At 43.0% G+C, this 27,538-nt stretch overlaps 1 protein-coding gene across 5 annotated transcripts in view; it reads right to left on the reverse strand.

Annotated features, from left to right (window-relative positions):
• hectd1 (HECT domain containing 1) overlaps positions 1–25,069 on the reverse strand; it is a 34,509-nt gene extending 9,440 nt beyond the window's left edge. Inside the window, exons 1-33 of one of the 5 annotated variants that reach the window (XM_080413519.1) lie at positions 24,880–25,069; positions 21,633–21,698; positions 21,096–21,247; positions 19,996–20,230; positions 18,488–18,715; positions 17,825–18,100; positions 17,210–17,480; positions 16,574–16,650; positions 15,807–15,905; positions 15,175–15,289; positions 13,209–13,380; positions 12,972–13,116; positions 12,672–12,842; positions 12,029–12,251; positions 11,630–11,893; positions 11,197–11,408; positions 10,936–11,082; positions 10,631–10,725; positions 10,299–10,404; positions 9,648–9,782; positions 9,347–9,486; positions 8,490–8,702; positions 7,861–7,971; positions 7,513–7,679; positions 7,048–7,224; positions 5,944–6,798; positions 4,313–4,546; positions 4,040–4,173; positions 3,217–3,373; positions 2,912–2,982; positions 2,391–2,542; positions 2,102–2,156; positions 920–1,151 (exon numbers count right to left, since the gene is read on the reverse strand). In XM_080413519.1, the coding sequence (XP_080269645.1) occupies positions 920–1,151; positions 2,102–2,156; positions 2,391–2,542; positions 2,912–2,982; positions 3,217–3,373; positions 4,040–4,173; positions 4,313–4,546; positions 5,944–6,798; positions 7,048–7,224; positions 7,513–7,679; positions 7,861–7,971; positions 8,490–8,702; positions 9,347–9,486; positions 9,648–9,782; positions 10,299–10,404; positions 10,631–10,725; positions 10,936–11,082; positions 11,197–11,408; positions 11,630–11,893; positions 12,029–12,251; positions 12,672–12,842; positions 12,972–13,116; positions 13,209–13,380; positions 15,175–15,289; positions 15,807–15,905; positions 16,574–16,650; positions 17,210–17,480; positions 17,825–18,100; positions 18,488–18,715; positions 19,996–20,230; positions 21,096–21,235 (5,809 nt within the window). In that variant the 5' untranslated portion in view covers positions 21,236–21,247; positions 21,633–21,698; positions 24,880–25,069. Of the gene's footprint in view, positions 1–919; positions 1,152–2,101; positions 2,157–2,390; positions 2,543–2,911; positions 2,983–3,216; positions 3,374–4,039; positions 4,174–4,312; positions 4,547–5,943; positions 6,799–7,047; positions 7,225–7,512; positions 7,680–7,860; positions 7,972–8,489; positions 8,703–9,346; positions 9,487–9,647; positions 9,783–10,298; positions 10,405–10,630; positions 10,726–10,935; positions 11,083–11,196; positions 11,409–11,629; positions 11,894–12,028; positions 12,252–12,671; positions 12,843–12,971; positions 13,117–13,208; positions 13,381–15,174; positions 15,290–15,806; positions 15,906–16,573; positions 16,651–17,209; positions 17,481–17,824; positions 18,101–18,487; positions 18,716–19,995; positions 20,231–21,095; positions 21,253–21,632; positions 21,699–24,879 lie in introns of all 5 variants that reach the window. The other 4 variants (XM_080413521.1, XM_080413522.1, XM_080413520.1 and 1 more) reach the window with 4 other exon arrangements.
• Positions 25,070–27,538: the final 2,469 nt, after the last annotated feature.

The raw sequence follows: 27,538 nt of genomic DNA on the forward strand, positions 1-27,538 counted from the left end.
TCTTTCTCCATCTCTCTCGGATACGATTTAACCACTTTCAATCTGGCGTCCCTACTTTGGGCATGACATTATAGGTGCACATTTTTTACATTGTCAACAAATGCAACACAAGAGCCTAATTTTCAATTGTACAAAAAAAATAAAAGAGACAAAAATAGGAAATCTGGAAATTCACAACTCATTGCGAGCTTGTAGATCTCCCTTTCTGCATGCTGCACTCATGGATACAGTTTAAACAAGGTGCATGTCTGTCTCAAATAGAAAGCAGCTGCCCGATTGGTCACCATGAAAGGAAGTTTGAGGTATTGAGACAATTTCATGGCTCATACATTATCGCCGTAGGAGACCCACCCCCCGGACACTTTTTGTTTACATAAATAATACCTGTCAGGGAAAGTGTTAAAACGGTTTCAGGGTATTTTTTTATTCCTCTGTTCCAACCTGTTACACTTGGATATTGCATAGCAACAATAATGGATGTTCTAATCACTACTAAATCAATGATAAATGAGGCAATGATGTAAATGTGTGTGTCATACCTTTCAAGCAGAGAGAGTGTGTGTGTGTGTGTGTGTGTGTGTGTGTGTGTGTGTGTGTGTGTGTGTGTGCATGTCATAACTTCCAGCAGTGTGTGTGTGTCTGTGTGTGTGCAAGCAGGTCATACCTTCCTGCAGTGTCTTTGTGTTATGCCTTCCAGGAGTGAGTGTGTGCGTGTGTATGTGTGCGCGTCATACCTTCCTGCAGTGTGTGTTTGTTATGCCTTCCGGTAGTGGAAAATGAGATGCTCTATGATTGATGCTGCCATGATTGCATCTCAAGCGGCTATCCCTTCAATAAAAATCTGAAACGTCTAGTGAGTGTGTGACTTGTGTGTGCGTGTCATACCTTCCGGCAGTGAGTGAGTGACTGAGTGGCATACCTTCCTGCAGCGTGCGTGTGCTCGGGACGGCGTCAGTTCCAATGATGAAAAGTATCCGTAGCAACTGAAGGACGTCCTCCAGTCCACACGCGCTCTGTCCACTTCCTGCTTTGGCTTGAGCTGCCTCCCTGGCCACACCCACTAGGATCTCACTGCTATGATTGGCTGAAACGGAGCCAGGGCTCAATCCGCCCGACCGCCCGCCTCCTCCCACGCCATGCTCACAGAAGTCCTGGAGGTCAAAGTTCAAAGTTTTTGTTTTTAATACTGCCAATGCATCATTTTGTCAGGTTCATGACATTATTTCATCCGTGCACCTTCGCTTTATGTTTAGCCCAATATATTGATATACATGACATTTGTTAAATAGGGTTTGATTGACTGAATCCATCATGTTTGTATGACACTGTGATTTGTATCTCTTGGTTAAAAATGTCTCCATGCTGCCTTATGTGGCATCATTCCATGGAATTATCAATAGCTGAGCACTGCTGTTTTGTTTTGTTTACTTTCATTCTTATTGGCCCATTTTGTCAGGTTAATCACTTAATTTTTAATTTACACAAATGCATAGATTAATCTTTTTTATGAATTAGGGTGAAGCGTCAATTAATAATTTTACGAAATGGATCAGGAATTGGGCTAACGTTGAAACAAAAACATGAAGAACTCATTCTTGTAGTCAACCAGTTCCCTGTGCCATTTAACCCTCCTTTTCATTTGTGCAGTGTGGATTGAGCAATACTCTGCATTAATGTAGCTGGCCATACTTCTGTTCTGCAGTTTTGTCACAGGTGTGAACTCGGCATAAGGGTAGGGCTGTCACGATTACCCACTTAAGTTGACGATTAATTGTCACACAAATAATTGCAATTAAACAATTAAGTTTGTTTTTTAGGCTTCGTAATCACAAATTGCACAGGGCAGATATGACAAATAACTTAAATTACAAATAAATTACTGACAAATTTAATAATTGTATACTTTCCACAAACAATTTAAATAGCGGAAATAGCTGATCTACAAGCTTACAACCCGTCAAGCTTGTAGATCTGCTATTTCTGCTATTTTGGGAAAATGTTTGAACATGTATGAAAATTCTTCAACATGGAAACGATTATGCAAAAATAATTGCGATTATGTAATAATTGTGACAGGCCTACATACGAGATAATTACTTACAGTCTTTCCACTCTCCTTCTCTTTGTCTGAGTCCTTGAGCTCTCGGTACATGATCCTAGAGGTCAAAGGTCACAACACATTAAAAAGGTACATTTTACCTGGAAACTGCTGATAGATTCTGCTCCTAAAAACTACAAACATCATTAGTAGTTAAATAACACACAACCACTGATCATACAAAACATTACTGTACTACTTCTACTATTCCATCGATAATATATTATGAACTACAGACTGAATTACTGTATGGACAATCATAACAATAATAATAGTATACTAGAATTATTACGTGTATGTGGGCTCCCAGATACGTCGTAGTTTTTCAGTTTTTACAGATCCATTGCAGGAGAGCTGCAGGAGTCTTTGAACGTAATAGAAGATGGTCGACTTGTAGTTGGACAGCGGAAGTTCAACCTCTCTGACTGTACCCAGACCTGAAACCTACACACACACACACACACACACACACACACAATATACACAGTGCTCAGACAGCAGCAAATTATACACAGTACACAGTAGAGACACAGCAGTGCCTTATACACAGTAGAGACAGCAGAAAGTGAGATACAGTACAGTAATAGTTGAAATGTGCATTTGGCCCAATTTCTTTCTTAATTTAGTAACCTCTATCACTCAGTAACCTATATCATTTGTATGTATGCAAATTAGCTACACTCCCCACACACATCTTTTTAGCCTTTCTTTGATAGTGAAAGTGGAGAGAGAAGAAAGGAATCGCATGCAAATGGTCCGGCAAGCCTTGACTCGAACCAGGGACATCATTGACATTGATATTTCATTGATTACCTTGAGGATGAGAGCCAGGTGGGGGGACGGAGCACACTCCACCTCCTCCTGCACCTCAGAGCGAGGAGAACCTGTGGCGAGGAATCGTGGGTTAGTAAGCATAGTTTGTTCAGCTGTATAATGTGTAGTGATGAGTGTAGTAAACACTGGGACAGTGTTCATCAACCTCACAGCTGCCTATTATACTGTCTAGCACAGCGGTTCTCAAACTATGGATTACGACCCAAAATGGGGTCGCGGGAAGGTGTCGTTGGCAACCGGGAAAAAATATATTATTTTGTGTTGATGTATATTCGTATTATTACCCGGTGCAGGTATTTCCAGGTCTGTGGTTTGCTGAACGTTGGTTCTACCGGGTCTCGGGTCGAAAGCAGGAACCAGAGCAGAAAACTGTCTCTTTAAAACAAAATCATCATCCCATGTTCTCCTCCTTCCTCCTTTAGACTCGTACTCCTCCTCCTCCTTAACAACAAACACACAAAATAACACATATCAATACACAAGTACTGCATTATAGAAAATAATAATAGAAAAGTTCATCTACAACAAAGCAACAATGAAAAGAGCTGAAGTAAATAAAAGAATGCATAACATTGAGGTCACCAAGACATTTCTTACAGCTGGACATCATGCAAAAAACTAACAAAACCAATCTTCCTACAATCTTCCTCCCCATGTCTCTCTCTCATTCAGTCTCCATCTTTCTCCTCATCTCTATGTTTGATCATAAAAACATTTGCCAAGCATTGGTATAGACGCCATTGCTCGGCACTCGCTGCTATGGGAGCGAGTGCCCACACCAAGCATTCAATGACTTCATGTGCCCAAGAGCACTTCCTCCACACATCTCACTCAATCACACAACTATTGGGGTTGGGGTTTCGAGGACAACTGGTTTGGGAATCGCTTACATGTGAAAGAATCCAAGGCGTATACATTTAAAGATGGAGAGGTCACAGTGCACGGTCTAAGCCGTCTTCCTCCACACTGGGAGGTTAGATTTTTTACATACGACTTCTTTTCCACTGCATCTCACGAGCAGTCAGCTTCTTTTGCATGCCTGCGTGATCTCAGTGTAGTCTGATCAGAGTACAATAAAGTATACAATACTAACAGTATTGTACTTACCAGCACTTCCTCGTACTCCTGCTCCTCCTGGTTGTCGTCTTCGTTCTCGTCATCTTCATCATCTGGTTCTGGAAGGTCTTCCTCATCGTCCAGCTCAGCCAATAGGGTGTTAGCGCGACAGCTGTCCAGGAAGTCTGCAAGAATTTCACAATACAGCCAGTCAGAGAGGGAGAAATGTATAGTGTGCTTGTGTGTGTATATTTGTGTGTGTGTGTGTGTGTGTGTGTGTGTGTGTGTGTGTGTGTGTGTGTGTGTGTTTGTGTTTTAACTGACCGTACAAACTGAACTCCGCCTCCTGTCCGGTGTCGCTCTCGCTGGATGTCGATGTCAGGCTAGTTGTCAGGGTGTTACTTAGCAACTGGCCCACCGACAGCCCCGTGGTTGCTGTGGCGACGTTGTTGCTGCTGGTTACTATGGAAGTTGACATGGTAACAGTGGAGGTTGTTCCAGTGGTCGTCAGGTTAGGAAAGCTCTGAGCTCCCATCAGAGGTGATGCTGTTAATAGACCTGTCATAATTATTACATAATCGCCTAATCGATACTATACCCCTAATCCAATCATCGATGCCGAGTGCTAAGCAGGGAGGTACTACTCGGTTCCATTTTATAATCTTTGGTATGACTCGGCCGGGGATCGATCGAACACCGACCTCCCAGTCTCAGGGCGGACACTCGTTAAACCCAAGCTGAGCTGGCCCTACCAATGTAGTAGTAGTAAAATATAATCATAGGATCACGGCTCTGAATCAGCATATACTCAATACTAAATGTAATGGATTGAGAGCATTAAAAATGGATGCATCATCCCTAATAGTACGGTAAGTGCTATATGCAGTAAGTAACGCAGTATAACAGAACATAGTATACAGCAGTGGTGTCCAAAGTCCGGCCCGCGGGCCATTTGCGGCCCGAGGACACATTTTATACGGCCCTTGGCTTCATTCCTAAATAGTATTATGAACGGCCCCGCCTGCACCTTCAAAAAAATAAAAATATTTATAAAAGTGAAAGTTGCATTTTCCTCCTTCGCCTCAGGGTGGCTGCACCTTCTCTAGCTCTTGCTTAACCCTAAAACCGAAATAAAGTAACAATAAAACGCCCCAAAACGCCCCAAATCCGCCTGAAAACCGCACATATTTTGCCCAAAATCCGCCTATAATCGATTCGCGCGAGCAAGCTGGCCCTTGGGTGTTTTCATATTTTCTAATTTGGCCCCCTCTGAAAAAAGTTTGGACACCACTGGTATACAGTATAACAGAACATCTAGTCGGACTAGGGTTCGGATCCTTCAGGATTTTAACGATTCCGGTTCCTTGACGATTCCCTCTTAACGGTTCCTTTTAACGATTCCTTTAGGGGGGTTCCAAATGGACCCCAACAGGTCTGTAACTCTGAGTGTACAAATGGAACCAAATGGACCCATACAGTATTGCATAGCAGACGTGAAGTCAACATGGCAGCTGACAGACAGTGTGATTAAAAACCAATGTCAATGTTGGATCCGGTTCCTCCGGTTCCTTCCGGATCCCAACCCTACGTACGACAGTACTATAGCGCAGTGGTTCTCAAATCTTTTCATGTCAAGGACCCCCAAAATGATATGCATTTGGCCGCAGACCCCCATCTCAAATATTTTCTTCCAGGGACCCCCAGAAGCAAAGATTTGTGTTGCAAATGTTCGCTTGAAAAATAAAAATAAATAATAATAATGAGCTTGTATGTCTGCTATTTCTTAACAGCCAAAGTATAAAGGGTTAAAATTATCGTGATGCTATATTAACACATTTTGCTGGGGACCCCCTGGAACGCCCCCAAGGACCCCTGGGGGTCCCCGGACCCCACTTTGAGAACCACTGCTATAGTGTAACGATAAACGTACTAACAGTTTAAGATCAGAAACTTACTAGCGGTGCTCATCACGTTGCGGCCCAGCGTGTTGGTGTTGTTGTCACTGCTACTCCTGCTGAGGTTCATGTTGTTGGTGGCGTTGGTTCGGGACATGTTCGGCGCTCTGCGCACAAAGGTGTCCATGAGGCTGGTGTCTCTGGAGGACAGGTTGGGGACGGAGGCGCTGGAGGACATGGGGGCTCCGGCGGCCAGCAGCGAGCTGACGGACAGTCGGACGGCTCCGGAGGAGCAGAGGGGACGCTGGGAAGGCGCGCCGTCTTTACCGGAGGACTCCGAGACGGAGCTGACGTCGGGGGAGCTCACGCTCACCGGCCCCACAGAGATGGCCGTGGCCGGGTCTGTCGCCGTGGAGATGCTGGTCGAAGAGTCCTTGTTGTCGTCGTTGCCGGCTATGACGACGGTGCCGTCGGCCGTCATGGCAACGGAGGCGGACCCGCCCTCCACCGACGACAGCACTACGATAGGCTCCCGCTGCTGTCCGTCAGAGCCGACCACGCCCACCACGGAGCCCTGGTCCAATAGGAGTCCTTGTCTCAGACCTCCTCCCGCAGACGAAAGGCTGAGATCCGAAGAGGAGGCCAAGCTGCACACCGAGCTACTGCTGCCCTTCCTGCCTTTATCGGGACAGTTGTTCTTCACCAGGGAACTCCACCCCTGCTGCAGCTGAGAGGCGGAACCCAGGACCGAGGAGGAGGGGCCTAAGGCAGACAGGGAGGGGCCTGTGCCTGTGGTGGCGGAGACGGGTTTGGCTTCAGGGTCATAACCTGGAGCCAGTTTGAGGTCAAACTTGCCTTCTGCTCCCATCCGGTATGAGTTTGATCCTCCAGAATCCCACGTTACATCTAGCCAACCTACAGACAGCAAATGAAATCAACCTTTTTATTTTCAACATGTTATGCTTATTCCAAATAGATCAGTGTATAGAGACAGGAAGTACAGCGAGAGAGGAGAGACATGCGAGTCAAGACGGGGGTCGGATTTGATCCCGGATCCTCAAGCTCACTACAACGATATGGTTTGTGCACCAACTGGCTGAGCCACCAGGCAGCCCAATTGCAGTAGAGTTATGACTTAATTATGGTTATGGTTAGTGTTCGTACCATTATGAGCCTCTCCAGTGACTGTTCCCTCTCCTGGTGGAGTTCCATCCTGGTCTCTCCACTTCCAGTCGATTCCTCGGATGACCCTGGCTCCAGGAACCATGAACCTCAGAACCTGAGACCGAAACAAGCGCCGCTGCCGCCGCAGGTTAGCCTCAGCCTCCTTCACAGCTTTACCTGGGGGATGGATGAGAAATTGATGATTATTACAACCGTGGGTTTGATAACTACCTAGCGATCATGATACAAGTCCAAATATTGTTGATCATCTTTATCTGTTGCTTCTGTGCTCTTTTCAGTAGTGATTCCACATACTATCATTGCATGGAGAAATGATAACAAATATGAAAAAGCCCTTTATTCTTTATTCGTGGTGGAAAATCGACTTTGTTCCACGTAACATTCTCATTCTGTGTGTATGTACTCATAATAACAACAGTTTGAAAGTAATGCCAGTATGTTTACCTAGCTGGTCTTCACAGACTCCAGTGACGTTGCCGTAGATTTCCAGTCCAGACAGAGACAGGTAGTGAGTCTGTCCGCTGGCGTTCTTTCCCATCTGCCTCAGTCTGATGTGCCTCCAACCCTGCCTCTCCTCACGACTCACCTCTAATGGCCACGTAGCTGTAGACCTACACACACACACACACACACATATATATATATACAAAACAAACATATACACAATACACACATGTTAATGTTAACTATAAAGTGTGTGTGTGTGTGTGTGTGTGTGTGTGTGTGTGTGTGTGTGTGTGTACACCCTGGTTCTTTCAGACTACAGTCATTGGCGTGTGTAAGTATATGTACCCTGGTTCATTCAGACTGCAGTCGTCGGTGTGTGTGAAGAGCGTCATCCAGCTCTGACCGTCTTTGGAAACCTGAAACACCCAGTTCCTCAACGCAGAGCGACCATAGCCCCTGGACAGACAGAGAGACACATTTAGTTAATACTTTATACCCAACAAATGAATAAACATGAATGTGATCAAACCCCACACTGTGGGACAATCCCAGATGCCCCCTTTCTGTTCACCTGGGTAGTTCCTTATTGACAGTAATGTTAGTCTATTAACCCATTTTGGGGGGGTACCCCTATTTGTAACTATACCTTTCAAGACGGGAACCCCTTTTGGTTCCTGTTGCTATGTACAGTATATAGCAACATACATTTTTTGTAATTTTTTAATACATATTTTAAGTTTTTCAGAAAACTTAGGTCAGGATTTAGAAGGCGTTTTTAGAATCGGTCGTGCCCAGGTGAAAAGCTATTAACCTCGCGTCTGATCCGTTCTAGAGCCCAACTTCTGTAACTGGCAATAATACGAACACATACACACACCATTTCTGTATCCGCTCTAGAAGCAGACCGCATCAGAAATGTCAAAGCAAATTGATCCCAGTCTAATCTATACTGTCTATATGTATGTATGCATTACCTAGCATGTCGTAGCGTATAGGCCGTTGGGATGACCCACAGTCCCAGGTCCACAGCGAACCAGGCGTTTTTGTCATCGTTGGTGTGACAGTTGAGGGCGGAGCTGTCTCTGCTCAGGATGTCCTCAAGTCGGCCGTAAGGGAGATTACGACCCTCTGATGATGTCACCACCACCAGGCCATAGGCCGCAGGGTTCACCCACTCATAGGCAGTCCTACAGGAAAATCGTCAAACAGGACACAGATATAAGTTTAACACTTTTCATCCCATGAACCCTAGCGTCCCTATTTTGGGGACCATTTGGCAAAAATAACAGGCTATTTTCTGCAAAGAGATTTGATGTAAAGGGAATAAAAAGGAGGAAGTTCAAAGTCCCGGGGGGACTTCGAACGACGAAGTGGTTAAAGTGAATTTCATGCAATAACCCATCTGAAATGTGTCCCGTCTTAGAATCCTTTTTAAACAAAGTGTATGTCACAGTACGATTGGAAAACCAGTCAGATTGAAAAAGGTGCACTCGGTTTCACCGACGGAGGCGTGCCGCCTGAAGGTGACTTGAGCCACGAGAGGCACCGCAAAACCAGCTTAGGTGAGCGAGTCGCCGTGCCTGGCGAAGTCACCTTCAGTCGACTCAGCGCCGTCCCGAGTTATGTGCCGATAGGCACAGAATCGTAACTCATCGTACCCCCTAGTTTCTGTACCTCCGAGACGTCATTTCTTTTTTTGACGGGGGGTCCCTACCCGCCGCGAGGGAGGTGAACTCGAAGAAAACAAGCACTCCTTTTTCAATCTGACTGTTTTCTTCAATCATACTGTAACATTATACGTTTTTGCAGTACTGTGGAGTACAGTACTTACTTGGCATTGGTTCCAACCCAGTAGATGATTCCGTTTTCGTCAAAGTCATGTTGATGTCTGAAGGAGAAACTCTGCCCTTCCCTCAGCCGGCGAACAAACATGAAAGATGAACGCTCAAAATCATACCACTGTTTAGCGACCTGGAGGAGAAGAAAGGTGTACAAGAGATGAGGAGAGGACAATATAAAGTTGTGTTACTGTGTATGACGTGTGAACAATGCGTATTGTTCCAGTGTATATAGTTTGTATTGTTCCAGTGACAGAACTGTGTATATAGTGTGTATACAGTTTGTAGCATTACCATCTTTAATAAGTACTGTTCCAGCGACTGTACTGTGGCTAAAGGTTCCATCTTCAGCATTCTTCCTGTTCTGTCGATCAGAGCAGTCTCTCCTGGAGCTCGTTCCAAACGGAATCTCAACCGCCGAGTCAGAATCTAACACACACAGAATAAACATTGATTTATTTATTTTTACAAGGACAAAAGCACATTGACGGACACTACTGTGAATGTGCCAGTATCATACAACTGGATAGTTTTGAACTGTAGACACACAAAGAGTCATATAAACTCCATTACCGTTATGTCAGATTGGCTTAGTTGAGCTATGCGAAGAGCCAGTGCAAAAGTATTGTAATGAGGCTGTGTGTATGTCTGCCTCTTTATGTGACTCTGTCCACAGATTTGTCCACCAGAGGGCGTTGACAGACGGCCACACAGCTCAATTATGTTTTCAGTATTCTCTGGTAGATACATTTGCAGACCGAGTGACATACATAAACGTACACAAACAATAGAACTTGCTGCTTTGTCGTACGCAACAGTTACATATAACAGTTAGTTACATACAGATACATATACATACCTGTAGATTGTATTAACATAAAAACAGAGACAGGCAGACAGACAGTATCTAAACTTGAGTATATACATACAAACACAGATAGATACCTGCAGGTTGTATGTAGCTCCAGGTGTGTCATACAGGTGTAAAGGAAGACGTTCTATCGACTCCAGAACAGCAATCAACTTCCTCACCAAGGCAACAGCTGGACGACTACATACGCACACACACACATATCACTTTTAACAGCAGCACAGTATGAACGCTCTCTAGAGTTTCACCACCTATTCTGTTTCCTCTGACAAAACAGAAATTACTTCTGTAGTGAATGTTTTTGTTCTGAGAAGTTGTGGTTAATCACTGTGAACAACTTTTAAACTCAGGGGAATTCATAAATACAATTAACTATTTGATTATGTGTGAAATGCTGGATCTGTACCTTTCGTTGTCTTCGTTTTCACTGAAGGCAGTTTTAAAGACGTTGATTCTCTCCATTAGAGGTTTGCAGTCCTGTTTCACATCCAGCTCTGAACTCTGCAAAAAACAAACATACAAATTAAATAAATACCCGTTGGTAAGACGTTATCAAGAGACAGTAAGCGCCAACGTAAGAGGTTCTTCAGTAAGACTGTGTATTAAGATGTTAAAGACAGTCAGTCCTTTAAAGACATTAAGACAGTTTGTTACGTTATTAAAACTAGTCAGACAGTGTTTTGTGTTCAGGACAGTACGGTAGGTTCTTACAGTGTTGAGGACAGTAAACAGAGCTTGGACCAGACCACTGCTGCACATCTCGTAAGGAGAAATGGTGTTTTCGTCTTTTAGAACCACGATCAGATTCTCCAGAGCTGTCTTCATCAAATCTCTCCAGGTGTTTTCTCCTTCCTGATACTACAAGAAAACACATTATATTCATATTGTTTATTGTAGCACTTTTGAGATTTGTTCAAAAAGTGCATTATACATTATTATTAATTAAAAACGTATTGTGTGCGTGTGCGTTACCTGTCTGTGTGTGTGGAGTTCCCATGCAGACTCTAGTTGTGTAGAGATGTTTCGCAGAGTGACCACCACTCCTCTGGGCATGTTCTCCACAGCTTTAAAGTGTTCTTCATAAAGCTCTCTAGCTGTTTGCTTCACTTTCTGCTTTGTCTTTTCCAACTTTGACTTTAGTTTTCTCCCTCGTTTGCCAGTCCAGCCAGTCACAAACTCTGAACCTGGAAAAAATAAACGTTTCAAATGCAGTCAGTGTAAGAGTATAAGATACTGAAAACATTGACACTCTTTCACCAACTATATCAATTTATATAACTAGACTGGTGCCCTTCGGGCATCAGCCTACTCGGGGACCACGCAAGGCGGGAACGATGCAAGTTGTGCAAATTTGAATGCGATTAAGGAGGAAGATGACAGTCCTATATTATAAAACAATATTTACCCAGCGAGGTCTCGGCTGTGAAGGAGTGTTTGGTTCCTCGGTTCGACTCGAAAACAAACCCTGGCAGGTCTTCTCTGAGGATGGTGGCTTGCTGTCCATCCGAGTTGTGAATAGCCAGTTCCCCATCTTTTAGGCAGGTCAGAGACCAGTTCCCCACCACCAATTTGTTTGGACCCACACTGGATAGGATGGGCTGGCTACTGGAAACTGCTTTAACCTGGGACCGGGCCCTCTGCAACTTCTCCAAGAACTCACTACGAGACTCTATGCATACAAACACATAGAAGTACTGTTAGAACCATAACTATATTACAATATTTACTACATGTAAAGTAAGCATGTGTCGTGTGCGTACGTGTGTGTGTGTGTGTGTGTGTGCGTGTGTGTGTGCGCTCGTACCAGAGCTGTCAGATCCTCCCTCAGGACTGCCGCTGGAGTACATAGTTGCCAGTTTCCCGTCCAGAATGAAGCGGAACCAGCCGTTGGATCCGTTGGAGAGCTCCAGTGCCGCCGCGTCAGACCAGATATAGAGACAATCTCTACCTCTGATCACAGACCACTCCCTCCAATGATACGGTTTTCCTTGCAACAACTCCTTGGAGTCCTCCTGCTGTTCATCCTCCTGGAGGAGAAGGGAGGAGAGGATGTAGTCTCATGCCTAGTTTACGACCGATTTATACTTCGTCGTATGATGCAGCGCTCCCCAAATATCTAGCAGATCTACAAGCACACGACGCGTTTGTTGTCAGCTTGTAGACCTGCTATTTCTGGTGACAACATCGTAGAGAGTATAAATTAAGCAATATGTGCTCTACCCACAGGTGTGTTAATTGTCCTGGATATGAAGCGTCCATAGACCAAGATAATAGTTCATAATTATTAGTTTCTAAAGAAATAAGACCGAGTTCTTTCACCCTTCTCTCATAAAAGATTTAAATAAAGGTTGCCGCTGCCAGGTGCATATAAGGGAAACGGTGCTCTCAAGAGTTAAATTAACAAGATTTGACCATGTACACACAGAGGAACACACGTATATACACACCTTGTCTGTCTTGTTGTCTTCGTGGGTGTCTTCGTCTTCACTGGGACCAGCCAGAGTAGAAACCTTGTTAATGACTCCCAGTCTGGCTAACTGATCTAAGAACAGCTCTCCACCCTTGTCTACAAGATCTCTAATGATCTGTAAAGCTAACAAATGACCATCGTCATCATCCTGATAGAGAGAGACAGAGTGAGACAGACAGAGAGAAAATGCAAGTTATTCATGGTTAACAGGTTGAAAATAAATTGATATATTGACTTTCGGGAATGTCTGTGTGTGTGTGTGTGTGTGTGTGTGTACCTCTTGGTCTAGCACAGTAGCAGTAATCTGTACCAGGGTGGTGGGCAGGTTGTGTGTGTGAGTGGTTTCTCCGTCACAAACCTCCTTCAGCAGAACCTCAGCGCTGTAGTGAATCATCTTCCTGATCAAAGCAAGGCTGGCCTTCCTACAGGGGCAGAGGTCAACGTTAAAGGTCAAAGCTAGGCTCTGCTAGTAAAAGGTTTGTTAGCTTGTTGCACCATGTAGTATCAGTAGTACCTTATTGAAGGTAACATTGTATGTTGAAATGTCAGAGAGAAAACGGGTAGAAGTCTTCTGAGGTAAACTGGAGCCATCTCTGGGTCTCCTTTAGGTTCACTTCCTTCCTCTTCTTCTTTCACTTCTTTCTTCCTCTTCTCATCTCCTTTATTCACCGGACACATCCAGTCACCTAACACACACACACACACACAATGAAAAACCTACAGGCCTTTTTCAAACACAGGATCTACATCTCCTTTTTGACAGCAGGAACCTAGTTTCATCTTACAATGACTGTAAGCATTTAGAAAATGCTGTTCCAGAGCGACAAAGTTCCAGGTCAGAGTCTCTGTTAACTGATTCACTGCCAATCACGTAGATCTACGCGAACCTATTTAAAGCCGCCATGTGCCAATCGCGTAGATCTACGTGAACTAAATATTTTTTATATATATATATATATATATATATATATATATATATATATATATATATAATTTTTTCAATTTGACCCAAAGACCAAGGAGATATGATTTTTCGAAGATCTAGACTCCTATCCACTTCCTTGTTAACTTAAAACTTAAACATTCTGTATCTCGGCTCCTGAGTACTTTTTTTTTTTTCAATGAAAAATCTCTGGCACTGGCTAAATAAATATGAAAATACCTCTGGCAGTTAATGGGTTAATGCTACAGCCAGAGGATTTTTTATTATCTATTTCGATAATTGGTGTAATTTAACTCGTTTTTAGTTTTTCATCACTTGATTGCCAAGAACAAGTTAACTCGTTTAAAAAGGAAAATAAAAAGAGATATATCCACTTCCTTGTTAACTTAAAAATTCTGTATCTCGGCTCCAGAGTACTTTTATTTTTTTTCATTGAAAAATCTCTGGCATGAATAATAATAGGCAGTGAAAATAATTCAGGCAGTGAATGAGTTAATATAACCGTTACTGTCTTGTCATATACAGATTTGTATTCAACAATTTACAGGAAACCATTGAAGAGCAGCCAGCACTGTAGTGATATATCCTTGCCGTCAGGCAGAAACCTTGTCACCATGTCAATATTTAATATTGAATTTTAGTTTTCATTGCGAACGCGGGAGGAGGCGCGGCGAAGCCGCGCCTCCGACCAAGTGGAGCTTACTATGTAACCCTGCTTGGGTTGTGTCTCTGTGTCTCTGTGTCTCCGTGTGCACTGCCTGTGTGCACTGCCTGTGTGCAGCTCCTCTGAGATAAGTAAATGTCCAATTTAGACGTACCATACATCAAATGAAAGGTCTTTGAAAACTGAACACACCTGTCAAGGTTGCGTTTAAGCCCGCCCCTTCCCCCGGAAGCCACGCCCCGGAGAAGGCTCCTAAAAACTCCCCATTGAAACCCCATGTTAAATGAAAAGTGCCCGAATCGCTCCCAAACTTTTTCTACCCCCCCTAAGTGGGGGTCTACGAACAAATACATCGGGCTCGGATTTTGGCTCCGCCCCCCGGAAGTGGGTGAAACAGGCACTTCAAACACTTTGTTGAATTGTTCAAAAACATTCCAAGTTTTTTTTTTGTGAATTTGTATTTTTCTAAGATGCTCCTTTTAACGCAGATTTTTTTTTTATTGGTTACTTTTTTTTCAATATTTTTTTTCATTCTTTTTTTTCTTTTTTTGCGTTCGCTTACCGCGTTCGCGCGTCTTACTTGTAAATTAAAGCCCTATTTTATAAAGTAGTGAAAATAGCCCATCTACAAGCTCAAAACACATCACATTGTGACTCATTGTGAGCGTTTTGAACTGGCTGACATCTGAGGGCTACCGAGTGCTATGCCGTAACATATCGGCACTGCTGTGCTGTAGTCGTAGGCATGAGGCTGCAGGCTGAGGGTGGTAGCATGCCATCTCCTTTATAACATTTTTAAAATACTAAATAACATACCATACACATATTATAGATACTACCTTCACTGTGTTCTGCAGTAATAGTAATACTAACCAGGTGATTGGAGTATGGATACTACTTCACTGTGTCCTCTCTCCCTGGCTTTGTCCAGCGGAGTTTTTCCGTCCTCATCCCTCAGGTCGGGGTTCGCTCCATGGCGAAGGAGAGTCTACAAATAGACAAGAGAGTTACAGCTAATGGTATGAAACATTTTACTAGCTACATGTGATAAGACCATATTGTGACGTGAGTGACTGTAACACGGTGGAATATCAGAATCATATATTTTCACATAGCTAAAAGGAAGGGTGGGTACGGCTAGGGCATTGTAGTGAAAATGTAGTGGCATTTAAAAACTTTACAGTTACTGGCATATCAACAAAGACAATCAAAAAATATCATTTGATCAACACTTTGGTTGAATAAATAAACGTTATTGTCAATGAGGAAGTGCTGTGCCAAAAGGAAATGACCCCCTTGGGACTCCCCTACAGCGTGGGGAGGGAGTTGACTGAAAACGCGGCAGAAGCGGCCTGGCCATTATCACATCAATAATGTATCCAATACCCAGCCTTTATTTGCTCTGGGTGACGGGATACTAAGGAGAGGGGGAGAATCTTGCTATGTGTGTGTGTGTGTGTGTGTGTGTGTGTGTGTGTGTGTGTGTGTGTCTGTACGTTCATTACCTTAGCGACCTGAGGGCGTCCAAAGCAGGCAGCATAGTGGAGAGAGGATGATCTCTGACCTCTGTTCACATCAGCTCCTCTCTCACAGAGAAACTCCACCTATAAATGACAATACGTACATATTAATCTTCACTATTGATTACATGTAACTTGATTACATGTAACATGTAACTGCAACTAGAGAACATACGAGAATGTATTTTTTATCAGCGTTTCACCGTTATCTCACAGTACATCTCTACAGTACATTAAGGAATTCTGGACCACATAACAGACCATATCGGACCAAATCATATTTAACGACAAAACATTTCTTAGATTTGGGATGGAAATCAAATTGGGGTCCTTGAAATGAAAAAGGTTGAGGATCACTGCTCCAAGGTATGGGTGGGCATTAGATATACTCATTTGCCTGATGAAGACCTAGAAGGTCGAAACGTTGCAAAAATAAAAAGTGAGTTTCTTGGAGCTTGAGAACAGTGTGCGGACTTTCTCCTTCTTTTTCTTTTTTTATTAGATATACTTTGCCATTTTCTACCATCACAGTATAGCACTTATCAGAGCATACTCATTGAATGAGAACGCCACAAAATAATGAATATACAATATAGAATTATTATTTCAGACAAATAATCTTCATCAGTACTGTGCTCTGTGAGAAGGGAAAGAAGAATCCTGTTGAAAGAAACCACAGTCTGGAAGTCACTCATATTTATTTAAGGTGTGTGTTTGTGTGTGTGTGTGTGTGTGCATGTGTCTTTCTTTACCATTTCCTGTGTACCAAAGGCAGAAGCCCAGTTGAGAAGAGTTTGTCCTACATCATCCATGAAGTTGACCTCAAACGCTGTGAAACAGGGAGACAGTCACACAGAGAGAAGTCTATTAGCCCCCAGTATTTATGGCTTAATAATCATATTAATTTGTCCTCTTGTGTCCATCGTTTCATAGTAATAACATCAATACGACATATAGTAATAATAATATGAATGACTTCTAGTATCAATGGACTCATTTTAATTTTAACTCTTGTATCAGTGGTCTCATTGTAATAACATCAATATGACCTATATTATATATGGTCTGATAATGTCAACAACCTCTAGTATCTAGTCTAATAATAATATTAATATGACTTCTAGTATTTATGGTCTAATATGAATAATATTCGAAGACATGGCATCTGTCGATTAGCCTGGTAAACCATCCCGGTCGTGTGAATTCACATTATCATGCGTCTTCTGCAGAAACCAAAAAGTGGAAGAGCCAATCGGCGTCTGCGCTCGGGGCCCTGTGATTGACAGACACATGATAATGTGAATTCACGGCACGCGACCGGGATGGTTTACAAGGCCATCTGTCTGTTAGCTGTCGCCAGAGTATAATATTATTCCTATCCATATTACCTCCAGTATCTATGGCGTCTATGAGAGCGTCCGTGTCTTTACTTCTGATACAGTCTATTAGCTGTCGGTGTGACCTCTCTCCTGTGCTGTCCAGTCGTCTCAGACCAGGGATTCGGCCCGTCGACCCGGCGGTAGATTTAGGCAGAGCCTTCCGACCTTCAAACAACAGAACTAGTAGCAGGTCCACTAGTCTCATGGTGTCTAACACACAACGTTCATCTCCTCCTAGTGCTGCCTCCATGGAGTCAGGCAGGGCTGAACGTAGAAGGTCCTACAGTACGCAAAACACAATGACACACTCATCATACGTACTGTATGCATACACACATTACAATATGCATAAACACAGCCAGATTAACACTAATACAGTACATTTGATAAACAGAAACCAGCGCAGAAAGCACAAGGTCCTGCTTATCCAGACAATAGACACTTATGCGTGCGTTATTGTTTCCCATTGTAGATAGTCATTCACAGCAATTTATAATTCTTAAACATTCAAGTTGTAGGACTCATCCGCACTTGAGTGTGTGTGTGTGTGTGTGTGTGTGTGTGTGTGTGTGTGTGTGTGTGTGTGTGTGTGTGTGTGTGTGTGTCATGTGTGTTGTGTCTTACATGCGTAACCAGTGGAGACCCCCTGCAGAGCGTTGACAACAAACTAACGATGGTTGAAACTTGGTTGCTCAGTTTGTCGGTGGAAGGGGCGGGTCCAGTGGAGGTCCGGGCAGGTTTACAGGAGGAGGAGTGGCCTGTTGCCGTAGCACCGGCGGCAGCCATGCGAGACAGCAGCTCCTCTGTCAGACCATGTTTGGCCAAAGGGGCGGGGTCAACACCACGACGTGTGAAGCGGTCAGCCAATGAGGCGAAGCAACGCAGAGCTCCATCTGACACCTGGAAAGAAATTACTGGTTGTTACTAGCAGACTGGTTTGCTCACTGGTTTAGCGACTCCTTAGCTGACTGGTACATTACAGGTAGCGCAACTGATGAGCATCCTCGACCTTGATCGGTGTCTAAAAGGATCAGTGCTGGAGAAATACACCCGAGGCTTCTCCCCATTTCAACTGTACACATTGTCACAAGCCCTACAGCACTGCTCCTTTCAGACATCGTCGAGGTGAGGGGGCGCATCAGTTAAACTATGAGTAAAATCGTAAATATGATTTAGTGCATCTGCAGTCTGGCCAAGAGGTCTAAAATCAAGAGACACTGAAGGTTCACAATACAGAACATAGGAGCCCCATTAGATGTTAACTCTCAGATTAGTCAGTCTATATACCTGGTGGTCTTCATGTTTCAGCAGACTGGACAGTGATTCCACACATGTCTCCAGTGATGAGTCGTGTGGCTCCATCTTGCTACAGAGTCGGGACACAACAGCCATAGCAGAATGTAGTGTGTCTTTATGGACCAGATGTCCACTGTCTCTGATGAAACTTAGAACACAGTTCAGACCTCCAGCTTCAAACACCGCACCAGACTCCCTGGTACAGATCAGCTCCAGAACCTGTCGATAGAAAATACATTAAATGCACACGTAAATCAATATAAAACTTTCACCTGGACACTAAATGCACAGCTTTATTACTCATCTACATAATATGATGAGAGGAAGACAGTGTAGGAGAGACCCAGTGGGACACCTGAGAGGGAGACAGTGTAGGAGGGACAGACAGTAGGACAGCTGAGAGCGAGACAGTGTAGGAGACAGACCGTAGGACAGCTGAGAGGGGGACAGTGTAGGAGACAGACAGTAGGACAGCTGTAACTATGGACTCTTATGGTGTCAATATAAATATTGAATACAAAAAGGAATATGTCGATTTCATTGTCTCCGCCAGGCCGAAAGGCATGGCGAGAGAGTGTGTTTTGCCCCCTGTCCGGCCGTCCGTCCGTCTGTCTACGACCAGCTAATCTCCGCCACCGTTGGCCCGGTCGCTGTGAAACTGCGCACACACACTCCCTGGATGCCACAGCAGAACCTCTGACCCACATTTTTCACATCACCCTGGTCCCTGTCATAGCCACACCATGAGGCCGACTTTTGCACAAAAAGAATTTGATATTACTCCTTCAGATTCTGTCCAAATCACGCAAATCGTATATCTATGATCATGTGATCAAGATGGATGTGTCCGATATTTCATATCGGATCCTAATTGGCTAACATTGGCTTCCAAAGTTTGCACGATAGGTCAGTTTTGAACAAAATTCCTCAAATCATGAACGCAGTGTGCGATTTCCGTGAAATATTGCTCGCACAACGCACATTCCCAATAGGCCGAGGAAGAAATGCCACCCTTTTCACATTGGCCTGTTATAGCGCAACCAGGAAGCCATCATAACCTACCTGACCTGGCGGAGACTTGTGCTCCGAGGGGCACTTTTTCTAGTTTTTCTATTATTTCTGTATTGTGTGTGATTGTTTCAGGCCAACAGAATCACAGGGATAACATTAAGTGACCAATCAAGGCTCATCTTTCAACTGGCTGATAACTACAGTCTCAGGAATAATCTTTAAGTAGTCATGGTGATAATCATGTCATCACTGACAGTCAGAAACCTTGTATCTCCATGTTTCTTCATAAATGAATGCCCTATTTTGGTTCAAAGTGATTACGTCTGTCTGTGGGTCTTTACAAATATTTAACCAATGCAAAGTAAAGAGCTTGTGACTAAATAACTACATTGGATCACATCTTATTTTCTAAATTGTCAAATTTGTGAACCCTCCGTTCTCAAACTAGAGGCTTCCATGTTTGTCTGTCCGTTTGTCACCGTATGTACCTTAACACACTGTTCAGCCAGGTCTCTGCTGGTTCTGTTGTTGAGTTCTACGACCACCAGCCTGTTGCAGAGGGCTTTAATGGCTCCGTCCACTCCCACAATCCTCCTGGTGCATTCAGCCGACACATCCAGGTAATAAGTGATGGCTCTGGCTGTGACCTCAAGTACATTGTCTGGAGCGCTCTCATCCAGGAAGATCTTACACAGTGCTGGTAAGAACGTCCTGGGAGGACACCTGAAAAACACACACACACACAGATTTTCAACAATGAGTATATTAATGGATATACTGTATGTCTAACAACTAGTCAGTAGTATAACCGTAGAGGGGTCACCTGTACCTGTGTCAAGTAGTATAACTAACGGTGCTGTACTATGGTCAGTACTATAACTGCGCAGTGGTCAGACTCAGTAGTGTAACTGTATGGTGGTCAGTATTGGAACTGTATATCTCTGCACTGTCGTCAGTAGTATTTATAGCAGTATTTATACTTCAGTAGTATTTATACTACTGACCACAGTGCAGAGATGTACAGTTATAACTGTATATCTGTACTGTGGTCAGTAGTATAACTAACTGTATAATTAAAGGTAGGGTAACTAAGTGATTTTCTTTGGTTAAAATAAGTGTTAATTAGCTCTATATTCTGATAGTACTCATTGCTATAGAGTGTTCAGTAAAAGCAGTCTCCCATGTCTCTCCAGCTCTTTATTGAACAGAAAATGCATTTTCAGTGCCCTCTCCTGATTGGCTTACATTTAGTCACCTACCTGAAAATGTACGTACATTCTGTTTACTTAAGAGCTGGAGAAACCCCTGGGACCGAACAAACGCTCTGTAGCTATATCAGAATATAGTACTTTAACCTTTTTAACAAAAACATTTTTTACCAAAAGAATATCACTTACCCTACCTTTAAATGTATTAGAGTCTGTAGTATAACTATTAACTGCACTGTGATCAGTAGTAGTACAACAGTATATCAGCATTATTTGTGGTCAGTAGAACAACTGCGTATATCTGCATTGTGGTCAGTAGTACAACTGTATATCTGCATCGTGGGCAGTAGTATAACTGTGTAACTGCAGTGTTTACATACGTTTCGAAACAACGGTCCACATTGTCAGACATTAGTAGCAGCATGCAGAGTTGTTCCAGAGCGATGAGCTGCATGTCTCTCTCGTCTCCCTGTCCCATCTGGAGCCATTCTAATAGTGTGTCTGGATCCACGTCTGCCATGATGGATGACCCCTGATCTTGTGACACAAAGACAGACATTATGGATACGATAAGATGGTTGGCTGGACTGTTTGCTGGGTGCCATACCCCTGCTTGCCTTTCCTGTCTCTATCACAGTCACTATCTAAACTATATGATCTGTGAGTATGTTAAAAAAAAAAAAAAAGTCACCATCTAAACAAATTATAAGCGCTGAAAAAGATTCTTAGAAAAATCAATATACATGTGTTTTTTTGTTATTCAGACTTGGTCAAACAAATCTGATTCCATGCTGGATAAAATTGGCTTCCAGTCTGAACAATAGCCTAACACCATTAGTATGAGAAAAGTGTTAATGCAGGAAGAGAAGGAAAGGATTTGTGCTATAATGCTCATACAGGTTTTTGGCCCCACTCACCTGGCTCAGTGTCCGATCACTGCTCAAGATGCTGCCACTCTTTGGGCCTCATTCAACCACCCTCACCTGTCCAGAGAGAGACTTATTATAATTACAGCATAACAAAACAAAACAGCATAAACCAATCAAACACAAATACATAGATTATTTCCCCATAGCTCCATTTGATTCGCTCAACAGCAGATTTGAACTGGAAACACATGTGAAGGTGTGATGTGTTTATCAGTTTAAACCTGCAACCTTCTGGAAACCTGGGACAACAGTTATGCACAGAGCCGCAGAGAATCAGAGAATCTTATGAAACTGGCGGTGGCCGGTAACCAATCACGGTCAATCAGCTGAAAACCATCCAATTCTGACAATGGGTCAATTGCATCTCTGCAAGTTATTGTAAACTATTGAGTTTAAAAGTTGTTGAAATAATGGTTAACATTGAGAATGAATTCACAATGCTATTGCCAGTGTCAAATGACACAAATCACTACTTTAAAAATAGTCATTAGTGGTGTCAAAAATAATCGAATAATCGATTAATCGCAACGCGGACATGGACAATTATGAATCGATTCACAAATGTCAATAATCGCTTAATCGAATAATTGATTTTGAAAAAGAAAATATGCTTTTTTTATTTAATTTAAATATATATATTTTTTGTTTTTTAATCATGTTGCTAATTGCACAGAGAAGCAGGCAGAATTATATGTCGTTCAGTATGTCTGACTGCTTGTATTGACTGATGAAAAAGTTGAGAAAAAAATAAATGTTGTACAATAATATAGAAAAGTGTGATGCATCGCGATGCATCGTCGAATCGAATTATTACAAGGTTAATTGTAATCGAATCGTTACCTGGTGAATCGTAATCGAATTGAATCATGAGGGCAGTGCCAATGCACACCTCTATCTAAAATGTCTATCTAATGTTATCTAAACTTCTCAATCTTTCACAGAAGGCTCAGATATTATTCTGATATATGTCAACAAGGTCAGGTGCCTACAATGGTTGTGTTTTTCTAGAAATGATAATACAACTTGCATGATTGTGCTGAAATACTCAGACCAGCCGGTTTGGCACCAACAACCATGTCATGTTCAAATTCACTTAAATCAACTTTCTTCCCTATTAAGATGCTCGGATTGAACTGCAGCAGATCGTTTTAACCATGTCTACTGCCCTACATGCATTGAGTTTCTGCCATATGATTGGCTGACAAGAAATGTTTGTTGATGTGCAGTTGGAGAGGTGTGTCTAATAAAGTGTCCTGTGTGTATGTGTGTGTGTGTGTGTAATATATATATATATATATAGTTGTATTTATTTATACTGAGGAAACCCAGTGACATCACTGTACTACTGTTTACAACAAGTGAAGGAAAAGAACATTAGAGAAAAACTATTAGTAATGTGTTATATGTGTTGTGTTCAGTGACAGCACTGTGTGCAAGCTTTTTCTTCTTTCTGATGTGGTATCGAGCATCAATTTTCTTTTTAAATACTTTTTACATCTGTCACAGACCTGACAACCCTAATGACCATGGCACTTTAATGCACAGCTCCAAAACACAGCCAATCACTGTCACTAAAAAGTACATTTCTGATTGAGAGTAGTACTGACACCAGGAGTCAAAACCACTTAAAATACAACTCAACGGGTCCTAAAGTTTGGACACCATTCAGGCCCAACTTGGTTAGGACTAATTTCAACAGATATGCTGACAGACCACCAGTCGTCTGTTTGTGTTCGACTGTGAATTTGTCAGTGTGTTTGTTAACAGGCCAGTCCACACCAATGCAACTCCTTGCAACAACACCGTTTTAAGGCCAGTCCACACCAATGCAACTCCTTGCAACTGCCATTTGGGATAATGGTTGCAAGCAGTTGCAACCTCAAAGAGTTGCATGTTGCAAGGAGTTGCGCTGCGAATCATTGGTGTGGACTGGCCTTTAGAGATCCTCTTATTAAACAAATTAATCCCACAGCATTCTGCCTCTGAAAGGTTTACCATGGCATGTCCAACACCAGCTCAGGTCCTGACTCCTATCAAGCCTAAATCTGACACGCTGGCCCTCTCCCAGTAAACTAAACCTAGACCTACATGACTGGACGGAGGAGATTGGTTAATTGGAAATTCACTTAGTCATGATCCACTTTTAGTTAACAAGGCTAGTTGTACTGGAGCAAAGTTGAAAACCCAAAAAATAAAAATAAGGTATAAAGGTAAGATACCATTACATAATGTCACTATACTTCATATATTATCAAAAGGTACTTATTACTTAACCTTACTATACTTTTCTAGGGCCAGACCAGACTTGTTCGTGAAACTGTAAAAGCCATCTGACTGAGATGTTTTGTTTCTCTCTAGTAAACAACAATAAACGTTATTGTTGTTTACTATAGAGAAACAATATCTCTGCAATAAACCCATCTGACAGTGACGTTTTCCATCTAGATGAACACGGACGAGTCTGTTTACCATTCGACTCTGTCGGATCAACAGAACCAGAACATGATCCATGTTGCAACATAACAACGTAACGAGCAATCCGTCTCTCGGCACAAACAAAAGCTAAACATTTGGCCTGCTAGGCTAACGCTAGCCAACGAGCATAAAACAGTTAAAACACTGCTTTTAAAAAAGGGGTGTCGCTTCCATATCTAAATGAACCAAATTAACCAATTAACATCAACTAACATTAACTAACCAACTTGCCAGTGTTTAAAACCAGTTTGTTTTTAAGTTTCTAAGAATGGTTGTCTTTGGTTTATAGCTCAGTTAGCCGATGTGATATTGACTGGCACTCATAACTAGACGTTAAAAAAACACATATTGAAGACATTTCATGAATAGGCTATACAAAAAGGGACATAATGACACATTGTACAAGAAGACTAACATGAAACATGTCCTCCTAACGCTGCTGTTTTGACCAGCTGCTAGCTAACGTTAGCCCCTTAAGCTAAGCTAGCAGCTGAAGAATAATAAACACTTTAATCCTTCTAAACGTTCATCTTTATAACGGTACATTTTTTTGTTCCGTCAAGTATGAATATAGAACATTAATATTGATATTGAAGTTAATAATCGGCTCTGTGTTCTCCGTGTGGCCTGTGAGTCGTATAGTAGCGGCGGTCAAGTTCCAGGAGAGCCGGAGGCCGCGCCTCCTCGGCCGGCCACCGACGGCAGGAAAGTCCGCTGGAAAGAAGAAGGAGAGAGAGAGAGATGAAGATGGAAGACTCACCGTTTCGCCGTCAAACGCGAAGATGAATTCGAGACGAAGGTCTTCCTCGGTCCGCTAGAGCGTGAAGAAGACGATGTTTTTAACACGGAGGGGAAACCGCTGTCTTCCTCCCGTCTGTTGTGGACGGATCTAAAAGGTCATGATGGTAGAGAGACGAAACGCAGTGAAATGGAGACACTGCTGTGTGATGACGAGGCTCTGCAGCTCCCTGCGGCTGCCGACAGGGGGGGTGCTGCTAACTCTGACGAGAACACGCACGCACGCACGCACGCACGCACGCACACACACACACACACACACACGCATGCACACACACAAGCAGAGGGAGAAATTAGTTTTGACCATTTAAAACCCATATCACAGAACCCATCTAACCCCTGCTCATTTTGCTAGGATTGGATGGCTTAGGGTTGTCCCCCTGTATTTGTCAAAATACTTCCAAAATGTTAATGAAGTCCATGATCATAACACCAGAGGCAGCTCCACTGATCATGTTCAACCCAGATTTGGCTCAACTAAGGGTATGAACTCGTTCTCATGCTATTCAGCAAAAATGTGGAATGCCCTACCAAAAGGAGTAAAGGAGTGTAAAACCCTACTCACTTTCAAAACTGCCCTAAAGATACACCTTCAGGAGGCTGCAATTCGAAAATGGCCCCTGTCTAAGTCTTAACCTACCCCCCCCTACCCCCCCCCCCCCTCCTTCATTTTCCTCTTTTGTATATATTTATATATATTTTTTTCTCTCGTCATACCAGTAACCTGAAAGCTGATTGTATGACATTCTGTATAGTAGTGTGTATATCTGCCTGCCTCTTATATTTCATCATGATTTGTGTGCATGGGGTTCTCATCTTAAACAAGCGTTATGCTTAATGAGGGTTTCCAGTTTAGTAGACCTTGTATTGTGAATTTGTACTTCCATGTACTGTTATGTACTGTCATGTACTATTCTCATGTCTTTCTAAATAAACTACATCAATCAATCAATCAATATGGTTAACCAGAGTCCCCCAGGGCTCTATACTAGTGTCATTTCTGTTTTCTGTTATGTGGGGAAGGCTTTCACTAAGGATGCTGGGGTTTAAGTGGTTAACACATTAAAATGTTTACCATGCCAATAAAGAATGAATAAAGAATTAAAATTGAACTGAATTGAGGGAGGAGAGAGAGAGAGTAGAGAGAGAGAGAGAGAGAGAGAGAGAGAGAGAGAGAGAGAGAGAGAGAGAGAGAGAGAGAGAGAGAGAGAGAGAGATAGAAAGAGAGAGAGAGAGAGAGAGAGAGAGAGAGAGAGAGAGATGTTTATGGAGTGTGTGGCTCCTTGTTCTCCCACTTTTCACAGTTTAGTGGCGCTGATGTGGAACTTTGTGAGGGTGTTTCTGATGTTCTGACCTCAAGTGTCTGCTGGCCTGCATGCTGTTAAGAAGAAGATCTGCTTTAGGAGACATAAATGAAAAAGTCAGAAATTCTAACTTCATGGCTGCTGTGAGATTAGTGTTTGATGATGATGAGGAGGAGGAGGAGGAGGAGGAGGAGGAGGAGGAGGAACTGCTTCCTTTTAAGCTGTCTTCTCAGCTGATGGACATGATGGAGAAATCATTTCTGAAGACATAAAAGTAAAATAAAATGGTAAGTGATTGATATAATGCCTTCTCAGCTTCTCAACCACTCTAGGGGGCAACCATAGACAGTGGATAGCTGAGTGGTTAGTTAGCCCGCCTGGGAAGCCAGGTTTGATTCTATGACAGGCCAGCAATGTGTCGATGTGTGTCCCTGAGCAAGACCCCTAATTGCTCCCCGAATTGCTCACTACTCCTAGTTGTTATAGGATGGGTAAATGAAGAGGACAAATTTCACGTATGTGCAAATATACAGTCACAAAAAAACAAACAAGGAGTGGAGACTATTCTATCTAATCTCCAAACCACTTTACAGAGTGCATTACATGAACCCAATAATGCACATATGCAGAGGAAACCATGCACGGCACCAACCTGCTCATCTGGAGCACTTCAACACTGTGAGATGGCGGATGGCTGATTTAAGCAGTCACACTTTGCCTGAGTCAATCTAATTGAACTCAGGAATCGGTCATCCCCACACTCACTTTCAGGGGAAGCCACTCTCTGTCTGTCTGTGTCTGTACCGGTTCTTCCCATCTTGCACCAAAGCATAGCATGCAGCATTGTACTGGCTACTTGGAAACAAAGAGAACATTGGGATCTCTCAACCTCGTTGTCTGCACTCTGTAATGGAGCCTGTTACAGACATACAGCCAGGAGGAGCTGCATGGGGATCGAACTGGGAACCTTCCAAATCCAAGACGGCCACTACTGCCGCCCATCTCTGGTGTTTCCATGGGTCTGCTGTAGAGTGATCCAGGCCTCTGCTCCATAGGAAGACCAACTGCTGTAAATACTAACCATAGAGTTATCAACCTCCTTTTTTTGTGAAGAAACAGGAACTCGGGTTAGCTCCTCCTCTTTCTTAGTCCACTTCCTCCCTTCTGTGTCTATTCCAACTAACAACAACATTACATGACTTGTTTAAGGCATTGAGCCATTGGGGCATTGGGGCATTGTTGCATTGGTGCATTGTCTTGAGTGAATGTGGTTATAGAGTTATAGATATGAACAGCTTTGTCTTTGATGTCCCACTC

The sequence above is a fragment of the Gymnoscopelus braueri genome (assembly GCF_963280865.1).
Source record: "Gymnoscopelus braueri genome assembly, chromosome: 19".
In the NCBI taxonomy this organism is placed as follows: Eukaryota; Metazoa; Chordata; class Actinopteri; order Myctophiformes; family Myctophidae; genus Gymnoscopelus; species Gymnoscopelus braueri.